General features: G+C 42.9%; 1 protein-coding gene across 1 annotated transcript in view; it reads left to right on the forward strand.

The window, feature by feature from the left end:
* Positions 1-1712: 1712 nt before the first annotated feature.
* The window catches only part of LOC118106476 (calsyntenin-2), a 259141-nt gene continuing 248811 nt past the window's right edge, over positions 1713-12042 (forward strand). Inside the window, exon 1 of the mRNA XM_035155049.2 lies at positions 1713-2199. Within this exon, the coding sequence (XP_035010940.1) occupies positions 2136-2199 (64 nt within the window). The 5' untranslated portion in view covers positions 1713-2135. The remainder of the gene's footprint in view (positions 2200-12042) is intronic.

Raw genomic sequence — 12042 nt, forward strand, 5'->3', positions numbered from 1 at the left:
CACACGCACACACACGTGTATGCCAGCAACACATGCCTACAAACACCTAATAGACAAACTGAAAGAATTAAATCAGGATTTTTTTCCCCCCTCTGTGAAACATTGGAAACAGTCACACATTCTGTTTGGCAAAACAACTTCTCCTGGGATTTGAAAAGAATTCATTGCATATTTGAGAGAGCAGTGACAATATGAAATTTAAGAAGCAGTATAAAGACTATGATGAGAAAAATACCAGGGTAAATGTGGTGGAATTTCTGTTGTATTAAAGTCCAACTCTGCCTATTTTTTTCCCTTTGAATATTTTAAATTAAACTTTTTTTGGGGGGTGATGACAGAGAATCAACAAACTTTAACGTTAACATGAAAAAACATACATTAAACAAAGGATTGAAATAATAAAGTAATTACCGATGAAATTTAAGTCAAAGTCGAAATTATTGAGTTCAGGGATATGACTGCAGACATTTTTTGGGACAAACAAAACAGTAGATGCACACCTGCTGCACTTTTTTTCTGCATGGCACAGAAAAGACAAGATAAGATGAGATAAGGTAAGATGAGACAAGATAAGATGAGATAAGGTAAGATGTGATAAGGTAAGATGAGATAAGGTAAGATGAGATAAGGTAAGATGAGACAAGATAAGATGAGATAAGGTAAGATGTGATAAGGTAAGATGAGACAAGATAAGATGAGATAAGGTAAGATGAGATAAGGTAAGATGAGATAAGGTAAGATGAGATAAGGTAAGATGAGACAAGATAAGATGAGATAAGGTAAGATGTGATAAGGTAAGATGAGACAAGATAAGATGAGATAAGGTAAGATGAGATAAGGTAAGATGAGATAAGGTAAGATGTGATAAGATGAGACAAGATAAGATGCGATAAGGTAAGATGAGACAAGATAAGATGAGATAAGGTAAGATGAGATAAGGTAAGATGAGATAAGGTAAGATGAGATAAGGTAAGATGAGACAAGATAAGATGAGATAAGGTAAGATGAGATAAGGTAAGATGAGATAAGGTAAGATGAGATAAGGTAAGATGTGATAAGGTAAGATGAGACAAGATAAGATGAGATAAGGTAAGATGAGATAAGATAAGATGAGATAAGGTAAGATGAGATAAGGTAAGATGAGATAAGGTAAGACGAGATAAGGTAAGATGAGATAAGGTAAGATGCACCTTTATTGATCCGCCTTAGAGGAACTAGGAAAAACATTATATAGATATACAATCAAAATAGAAACAAGGCTGTTTTTTGTAAATGCATTATTGTTTTGTAATTGTGCAATTTGCCGAAATTCTTTGCCAGATATATATGTTGCACAATTAATTGCATCCAATTAAGCAAGAACAAGTACTGTAGTATTTAAATCACCTACATGCTTGTGGCCCTCATTATGGCATAATCATGATAATTACAGCAGCATGCACTTCTGTACTGACTTTCGATTCATTGTGTATACATGGCAGCAGCAACACTTTCTTTATGGGCTTTTAATATCCCACATTGTTCACTATCCAGGGACCTAATAATGGAGTCAGCCACAATAAAACACGGCGCTCAATGCTTTTGCAAACTACAGCGGCTATTGATCCCTCCTCAGCGAGAGTAGCTGGAGAGGGCTGGGACGCTCCGGAGCTATGGAGGAGGGAGGAGGAGAGAGGGGAGGGCGCAGGAGGAGAGAGGGAGGGATGGAGAGAGGAAAGAAAAAGCGCCTGCATCCATCACTCTCGCTCTCCTCCCTGTGACGTCGCTCGGACTGGTCCCGGGCTGCGCTGCTCTCTCTGGTCCCGTCTCGGCACAAACCCACTGGAGTTGCTGCCTCCACCATCCTCCTCCCAGGCTGCGGTGCGCTGCGGTGCGCTGCGGGAACCCGGTGTCCTTCTGCTCCACGCTGCCTGCCTTGTCCCACATACATCAGCCAAGTGTGTTTTTGTTTTTTTGACCAGCACTCTCTGCCTGAGGAGACGGGAGAGAACCGAACCCGAGGCGCTGAGTGAGAAGAAGGAGAGGGTGGAGAAGGAGAAAGAGAGAGAGAGAGAGAGAGAAAGAAAGAGGAGAAGAAGAGAAGAGGTCGCCGTGCAGTCCCTCTCCTGGCCCCGGGCGCAATCTCCGCCGAGAAGATGCTGAGAATAGCCGGTGTGTTGGCTGTAGTGGCTCTGGGGTTGAGCGCCGCTCACACCAAAGGTACGTGGGTGAAGGGCAACTTGCTTTGTGTGGTGCGCATCTGCGTGTGCGCTACGGCTCAGCGATGCATGTTGGCTGTGTGTGTGTGTGTGTGTGTGTGTGTGTGTGTGTGTGTGTGTGTGTGTGTGTGTGTGTGTGTGCGCGTGTGTGTGTGTGGATGGAGAGACGTCCATCATACACACTCAGAACTGGACCATCTGATCTGATATCAGCTGGACTGTATGTGTGTGTGCGTGTGTTTGATGATCACTCCTTAAGAAAATGATAATTCTCCAGTGCTCCTCTGGGACTCTGGCTCTTAATTACTACACAGCTCCTGCAATAGCACTTGTGTGTGTTTGTTTTACGGTCTCTGGCATCCACAGGCTACAGCAGTTCTTCCGAGACTTGTGTTTCACGCGCTGCTCACTACAGATCTTGCTGTGACCTTATTATAGCCTAGTTTTTGTGGGGGGTTATCTCATGTTGGACCTGCGGTTTTGCATCATCTTCTCGTTTATTGCAACATTACTAATATCCTTTGTCTGGCGCTAGACGTAGGAGGATCACATGGTTGGGTGCTAATGGACAGTGGGTCTTAGTAGTTAAGGTATGTTAGAGATTGTAGAAAGTGGAGCAGATATAATCTTTTTATAAAAGTATTTTTTGTGTGTTTCAATTTATTATTAACACCTCCCCCCCCCCACTGCTTTTCAGCATGTTTGAAATTGAAAGTGGGCAACACATAAGCGTAACAGCGGTGTTTGTTGGTGCACGTGTGTCCCATAATTAGCTCGCTGAGGATCTAAGGAGGACGCCCACTTAAAACACAATCCACACAACTCACTGTCGGATAGATATCCTCAAGAAACAAATATGAAAGTTCATACCTGGGGGTGCAATAAAAGTTAAGCTTCTTTTTTTCCCCCAGAATAAAAGCTTTCACAAAGTACTGCACACAGTAATGAAGCCGCCTGAAAACAAGTGTAGTAGTTACATATATAAATTAAAGCACAGGCTCTATTTATCAGTATAGGCTCATTTAATGCACAGCTGCAATTAGCTCATTAAAGTTCCAAAGCATGTGAAGAATAATCCCCAATGCAACATACTGTCTATATGTGATGATGACACCCAGATGTCCTACATGTGTGCCATACTGCTGGCAGCTTTGCTTCAGCACCTAGTTCATTTTAGGTCTAACAGTTCTATCCCCATGGCACCGGGACCTCTCAATTCTCCAATGAGCCTGGTATGTGCTGTGGGTAAGTGGGTAAACGCTGCAACAGGTCCCTGCTAATCGACTCCCTGTGGGCCGAGGCTGGCTTTCGCACAGCGATTTAACAAGGTGACACCTGTCAGTCGCGTCTGGCAGCCAAGACACACCACAAGTGTAATAAACTGCTCGTCCTCCTTGCCTCCTCGCACACGAAAGAGCTTCCCCGCTGGTCCGCTGGCTGCCTGCAGCTGGAGCCTCTGTGGCATGTGCAAGGAAAACATATGCTGATGGTCCTGCTGCAGGCCGTGACCCGGGCCACAGGTCAAGCCTCTTCCTTACCTTCATAGGATTTACCTGCGTGAACCGATGTGATGAGGATGGATGATGTGCTGTGCTCATGGATCAGTGTGCCTGTAAACTCCCACAGAGACTATTTGTTACCTGTCTGGGGATACTGCAGATTAACCTGTTCATATATTTTCATCTAGTAATACGCTCATATTTCCAGCTAATACAGTAATAAATAACTGAATAGTTGCATTGTAAGGGCTGATTTATTATTCCTTTTTGTGTCCAGAGCTTGGCTGTGAAGTAAACAAATTACTGCCAAGTCAATGGGGGTGGAAAAACCCAGCACACCATGGTTCTAATTGATTCCCCAGGGCTACTGTACAGTGCAGTTAAATCCAGGAGAAAATAAAAGTGTCTCCCGGATCTGTCTGCGATCTGCTGCCACACTGACCCGCACTTTTTTCTCGTTTCCTGTCACAGTTGGCAAGAAGCAGAACCCCTGGGAAGCATCAAACCTCAATCATTTCCCATGTTTTTACCTCTCCATCTGTTTCTCTGTGTCTTTCAGTTTTTCAAACGACAGCTGAAGTGGTGCGTTCATGTCGAGTATAGTGAAGGAACCGCCTCCGTGTAGCACACACATGCGAAGCTGTTTTCAGGAAAACTTTGAAGCACCTCTCACCCTGCCATTTTCTGTCGAGCCACCGTTTTATTCCAGGGATGCGTGGATGTGCAACTTCCTTCGCCATGACCCTCGAGTCATGTTTTACAGACGTATGCGTGTGTGTGTCTAAATGCGTGTGTATCTCCTTAGTTTGTGTATCAGTCAGTAATCGGAGCTAGCTCGAGCGCTGACATCTCTGTCAGTGTGTGTGTGTGGGTTTGCCGCTGCACATGCAGGGAGAGTGATAGAGTGCAGCCAACATGTTGGCCGCCAAGTATGCAAAAATGTGCGAGGAGGTGCTGTCGTCTACAAAGGAATTATTGCATTCACAGATACAAGCTGTGGCCCAAACGACTTCCCCAGGACCGACTGTGAAGCCGCTCGACAGGGAGAATCTTCTGGCAGCAAAGCAGAAAGAGCTGTAGAGTTTTTGCCAGTGCTGCCCCGGAGCCCTGCTTTTGTGTAATTCCAAGCAATATGAACTCTGAATTTAGATAGCTCATTACCAGCACAGTGTATTTTAATTCACCTACCCACTGTGTGTCTCGTTGTTGGTGGAAGCTTTTTGCTGCTTTATTATATCCAGATAAATATGCTGTACATTTATGTCCGTAAACAGGTCTTTGTAAGAGGCCTCTTGGTAACAGTCTCTAGGCTGTGGCTTCACTCCCACTTGTGAAGTGGTGGGATTATTTGACCCAGCTCTTATAAAGTATGGTTTCCAATATAAGGCTTCTTTACGTATGGCTGGGTGTGTAAGCCGGTGCTTTTGAGTGTGCAGGATAAAGAAAGCCAAGGGGATAGTCATTTGAGGATCCCGTAAGCAAATAAAAAATTAGGGAGGGGGGTTGGCAAAAAAATAAAGCAGAGAGCGGTTGACTGAAAAACAGAGGTAGATTTATAACCCCCCTTTTGGACGAGAGGAAGTGCATTATGCGAGCGCTCAATAAATCCTCAAATGATGCTATGACTCTGGATGCGGCACAAATTCAGCCCAGCCTGCCGCGGTCAGGGGAGCCAGGGCTCGGCGACATGGAGGAGCGTTACAGTTTTTTTTCTTTTTCTTACAAGCGCTTACCTTGTCCACTGTTTTCAAAACTGCACTGATCTCTGTACAGCCCTATGCCATTTGACAAGAAGGAGGGCTTAGTCACCACGGCTCTGATCCCGGCACGGATCTACCGACATCAGACACCAAAGACAAAGGCAGGGCGGATACGTTTAAGCTATCGTCTTCAAACAAAGCGGAGAAAGAGGGCTCCTGTGATCCTGTGATTACTGACACTAGATCTGCAACACGCCCGGTGACTCGATTATCACACAGCCCCTCGCAGCATATTGAACGAATGCTATTTTTTTTATTGCTAATGAGAAGTCAAGCCTTTCCTCTCTGCCTCAGTGTTAATTATCCGATCAGTGTGTAGTAGCGTTGAGTGGGTGTTTGTTGTCTGCACAGAAAGTCACAGCTGAAACTATGTTTAGATCTGAGTTCAGTAGTGCCGATCCAAGGTATTCCACCGTAGCCTTTGCACTAAACGTTTTCCTCCAGCTGTTCTCTATACACAGTATCCGACTGCTTTTGTTTTATCTCTCGTCTCGTCCAACACTATTGTCTTGTGGTGTGGAAGGAGGAAGGGAGTGTGGGGGGTGGTGGTGGTTTGGAGCGGAGTCAGTGTGTGCGAGCTCGTAGTTCAGCTGCTGACTGAACTGGGTGCATCTTACAGTGAGTGTGGGTGTTTTCATCTCTCGCTTCCTTTTCTTCCTTTTGTTCCTCTTCTCTCTTCTCTCGTCTTCGAGTGGTCACGGCTGACCATACTTGCCAGCAAATATCACTGATTTGCTATACAAAGAGTAAGAGAGCGATAGAGAGAGAGATATTATTTGATCAGAGACTTGGCCAGAGTGGGTTTTTGCAGAATTAAGTTAGAATCTGCTGTTATAGATAGAGCCTGTGTGGTCATAGCTTTTGCCACACGAGACGTTTGATCCTTTTAAAATGAAAGCAGCGTCCCCCTCCATCCTTCTCTCAATGGGTCAAAGATGTCAAGTATTTCTTGCAACTAGAGAAAATTAAGTTCACACTCAAAGGATCCCCTCAAACCTTTATTAGAACATGGAGACATGTCCTGGATTTCCGGGACTCCTACAGGAACCACTTGATAAAGAATATGGGTTTTCTTTTTGAAATGTGTTTGGGGAAAGGACAGAAAGGGGAAAAGAAAAGACTATTGAACTTAAACAATTCCACCATATTTTAGCTTTTCGGAGATTTGTTATCATGATTTTCGTTTGCAGGTAAATGTTGAAATATCCACTTTAAAGTCTCCATATCTATATAAGCGTCAAACGTTAATAAAGATGTATTATCATATGTTCCTGGTCAAACCAGACCAAGGAAGCATGTAGCAAAAACACATTTTGTACGATGAATTCGACTTTTAATTTAGATGTTAGCATGGGCAACTGGTTTAGACTCTTTCCTACTTATGCAGAAAAGTACTGCTACTAGCTAAAACTTTGGTTTAGGCAAATAGTACAGCCATTAGCTTGTAACAAATTGTATTGTATATGCTAGCCCACATTCACCACCATAAGCCTGGTCACATGAGACTGGTCCCAATAGACTAAACAAGGCATTAATGACAATTGTGGCCTATGTTGATTTGAGCAAGCATAAGGTTTTATAAAGCCTACTTTTACCGAACAGCAGCAATTGTGATAACAACAAGAAGCGCTACTCAAAGCTAAAACTTAGTTTAGCAAGAACACACGTTGAGGAGTCATAAGTTGGTGAAATGTGATGTTTTACTGCAGCTGTATAAAGTTAGCTAACAATAGCCATCATAAGCTACTGGTCAAACTGGGCTGAATATGGCTCTAGTTACAATTGTATTCAATTGAGTAATAGTGTTTTGCTTTTTATTTGAAATGAAACACACTACATGGCCAATAGCAGGCAGACACCCAAACCCATGCTCCCATATGTTATTGCCGAGCATTTGATCCAAAAACCCTGGGGATTAATCTGCTGCTGCTGCAGAATAAAAGCCTCCATTCTTATGGCAAGATTTTGGAACCTGGCTGCAGGGATTTGCTTCCATTCAGCTACAAGAGCATTAGTGAGGTTGTCAGACATTAAGGCTCGCAGTTGCTGTTTGGGATTGAGGTCAATGCACGGGCATGGCTGCATTGTCTTTCCTTGTTTAAACAAAGCTGAAGGTACCCTGAAATATCACAGTACATTTTAAATTTAAATTTTTGGGGAATTGCCCAAACCATAAACAGACCCAGGCTAAAAGTACGAGGGCAGGGTTTTTCACAATGCTTCACTTCATGTGAAAGTCATTAGTCAACAGATACAAATTATAAGGATTAACAGAAATGTGTTGGAGTGTCGTTATACATTTGTCTCTATTGTTACCTCCAAAAAGGGGGTCGTTTTCCCCTGCGTCCGTTTGTGTGTAGGTTAGTTGGTTGGTTTGGTTGTCAGCATGATTGCACGAAAACTGCTTAACATATTCCAATGAAACTTTCTTCAGGGACTTTATGGACATATCTTGTCATTTCCCCAGGAAAAAAATTTGACGTGTTTAAAAGACTGTTTGTATGTGTGCCACTTGATTGGATGTTAGCCCTTGGCAGAGGTATGTGTCATTCCAGTTTATTTCTGCTGTTTATTTCAGTTGAAGAAATAAAATAAATAGTCAAGGCTATAAATGACTTTGAATTCCCTTTCCAGGAATTATGTATGCAAAAGTGCATACCTATGTGTGCGTTTGTGTGTCTGTGTCATTACTGCAGTGACACACTTAGTGCCCACTTCTTCAGGATGAGATGCTTTAGGTGTACTATAACCTGCTAATTCCCCACTCATGGCCTAGTACATGCAATAGACAACACGCACATACACACACACACACACACACAAAGTCTTAACCTTCAAACAGCCCTCTGAAAAATTGAGGACCGGCAAAAATGTCCTCACTCTGTAAGGTCTATGCTTAAAATGGTCCTCACAAAGATATAAGTACCGGAACACACACATGCACAGGCTCTCCAGGATTTTCAAGGGACTCGTTGTGCCACCACTTGAATGCTTCTCCCATCCATTTGCTGCTGTTTTCCAATCACTTATAGTCCAGACTCACCAGCCAGCTCTCTTCTATTTTTCAGTGCAAGGCGACACAGTGAGGTCACACACACACACACACACACACACACACACACACACACACACACACACACACACACACACACACACACACACACACACACAGTGATGAGTAGCAAAGGGTTACACAGACAGACAGTGCCTGACCTGTCCCTCTCCGCCAGCTGGGTCTAGGTGACCTCAGAGGAAATGAACAGAGGGAGAAGATAGAGAGAATTAGAGGACGAGTGAGAGGAGAGTCAGAGCGAAAGTTGCAGATCTTTGTCTCAGTGACTCATAAATCTTCACACTGGACAAGTGGAGCACTCTGAGATGAGTGCAGACATACAGAGAGCTCTCATCTTTCAGTGTAGGCATTTACTTTATGTGACTTGTATGCATATATATTGTTAATATTACCTGCCTCCTATTTTTAATGGAAATATTCATTTATACATTTCTATACCACTTATATTGTCCAGATTTGCAGGAGACTGAAGCTTAATCTGCATGTCTTTGAAGCTGGGAGGAAGCTGGATTACCCAGAGAAAACCCACGCAGACACGGGGGGAACTAGCAAACTCCACACCAAAAGACCCCAGCTGAGCCAGGATTTGAACCTTTTAGCTAGGAGGCAACAGTGCTAAGATGGCCATGTAATTTACAGTACAATCTATTTTCTAGGATTTGTTTCCTTACCTGCTCTGGTATAGTAAATACAAAGTTAAAGGAATTGGGATGACTTCTTCGTCAGCCAAGAAATAATTCTTCAACCCCTCGTTCACACTCTTTTTAAGAGATTAATAGTAATAGTAACATGTAAACTTAGGAAGCTACACATGTGCTGGTAAGTGCAGCTGTGTTATCTTTGGATCAGGTCAGGCTAACTATTTCCCTTTGTTTTCCATTCTCTATGCTAAGCTATTCTATCTGGCTCATAATTATTCATGTTTAGTACATAGACGTAAGAGTGACACCAGTCTTCTCATCTTACTTTAAGCAATAACAAGCATATATATATATATATATATATATATATATATATATATATATCACACTCTGGCCAGTTAAACCTGTAAAATATCACTGAAACTGAGACTCAATGACATTGTCTTCAAATGATATTTGAAGACACAACATCTGGTCTTCTGCATTTCCCGTTCACTGTACGCTGATAATGTCAGCATTTTCATTCAAACCACTACCTTCTTTGCCTTTGTGATTCTCGCTTGCTCACAATATGAGATGTTTTAAAGCCAGCGTAAGGCTACTGCGGCGTCGCTGCCGAGGACAGCTCCATATTCAGGTCAGCCCCGTGTGAGCATTAGTTGCCTGCTTCAGCGCTGCAAGCGGCAAACACATGCTCTTCATTGTGAGTCCGCACACACAACCCAATTAAAAAGTCTTAGCAACATGTATTTGCTAATGGTTTGCAAGGCTGATGATTATCCACAGGTTGTGGGCTGCCGGTACGCACATATTAATCAAGTGGTAATTGTTATTTTCTTCATTAGTCTACTTCTTCCCTCAAAGCCTGACACAAACACAGGCACACAAATGCACACCACACTACCAGTCCCTGTGCGATTTTGCCTTGATGGTTGTGTTAAGTGCTCGTCACTTGCATGTCTGTTCTACTATCTGTGCTCAATTTCAATTAATCCTTCCATTTCTCCATGAAGGCAACAGTTGTCATCCCATATGCTCGCCACTTACAGGCTGAACAGGAGCTGGCAGAGCTTATACCTATACACCCCAAAACTCATGTACTTACACAAATGCATAAATAAACATATGCTGTTGCTTTACCATGGACACTTCGTTTCAAAATGTGAGCAGCATAAACATTTTCTCCTTTTCTTCTACACATTCAGCTGCACTGACTCATAGTGCTCAGGGCTTTTTGACAGTTAAAGCTCCTTCAGCAGGAGGTGCACAGATACAATACGTCGGCCCTGATAAAAGCTGTGTTATTTAGTTCTGGTTGTTGTGAGTCACAGCTCTTGTGTCAGCACCCCTGGCGTCAGTCCAGCTTGCCAGCAGATGCCACAAAGTCTGTCACACTTCTGCGGTGGTTATGACGTGTTGTGATTGGAGAACAAGCCTGCCTTGCTTACGCCTATACATTATTTCTCCTCTGCTCTTATCAAACCCGCTGCTGCTTTCTTTTCATGCGCACTGAAATGTCAGTATGTGTTTCTAAAGCCAAACATTTAGTCTTGATTAACACTGTATTATCAAGCCTACTTACGTTTAATGTGTTGATCCTAGATTACTGGAGAGGCTTTGCAAATGCCATCACTGCTGTTGTTTTGATGGCAGAGTCGTGTTCTTATCCCCCTTCAGAAATATTGTTCTCTGAAAATTGCAAGACAACAGACGGGCTATTCGCACACAGAAAGGAGGAGAATGCCTGGCACTGTCCTCGGTCCTGTGCCGCTCAGCAAGAAACAGCAGCAGTGGAGCTGTCCATAGTGCTGAAAACAGACTTTCTGGAAGATTTTGTCTTTCCATTAGCCCATGCCTCAGTATAAATGAGCATTTGCACATATACCAGTGTGCAGTAGTGGCGATATGTGAGAACACACCAGGGACCTGACAGCGTGTCACAGCTATGATAAGGCTGAGCAGTGAATGATGGGAGACAGATGGATGGGTGAAAATGACGAGGAAATGTGCTGCATCTCAACGACAGGGCTAAATGCTGCTGTTTTAACAGTTGACTCTCACATAGCCTCACAAGACTAACCCTAACCCTTTTTTTGCTCTTCCCATTGCTTTAAAATAGGTTGGACTCTACAGCAACATTTGAATGAAAATGCAACAGATGCATATGAGAAAAAATGTCTGATAATTGCCTCAAGTTAGCATTGGTTAATGGATTAACACCACATGTTGTAAAAGTAAAAACTTGTCTTAAAGTTGCAGTGTGTAAGATTCAGGTGGAAGGGATCTATTGGCAGAAAATGAATATAAAATAATCCTGGTGATCTTGAATTCTAAATTGTACAAACAGTTGCTTTCTTTATCCTTGAATGAGGCCTTTAAATTTAATTACTTTATATTCACATCAGGAATATATGTTTTTTTTTCAGTCGTCCAAACTGGACAAACTAAACACCTCTTGAGTTTTTATGATAACTGAAGGCTACCACAGGTTCTCTCTCATGTTGGGAAGGGGAGGTTGAGGTGAGGGGTATTCAGCCTAAACATGCAACTTCACCACTAGATGTCACTAAAGTGTACACACTGAACCTTTAAGTAGAATTATAAATACATCTTTAGGTTTGCAGAGAGAAGGAAGTGAGCTTACTAGACCCGTGTAGCTATGGTCCTCATCTCTGTTTGAGCCTAGCAGCTTGAGGCTATGGTAGTCGCAGTTACCATAACACACTGAATCTCGGACAGTACACATGCAGAGTTTCATTGTGTCTAATGTGGGTGTCAGGATTTCACAAGGAGCGAGAATGTCTAAAAATAAAACCCAAAAATTTCGGATTTTCTTTCTAACTACGGATATTTTTTTCCGCACTCTAAAAT

Source organism: Hippoglossus stenolepis, chromosome 4 (assembly GCF_022539355.2).
Source record: "Hippoglossus stenolepis isolate QCI-W04-F060 chromosome 4, HSTE1.2, whole genome shotgun sequence".
Lineage (NCBI taxonomy): Eukaryota > Metazoa > Chordata > Actinopteri > Pleuronectiformes > Pleuronectidae > Hippoglossus > Hippoglossus stenolepis.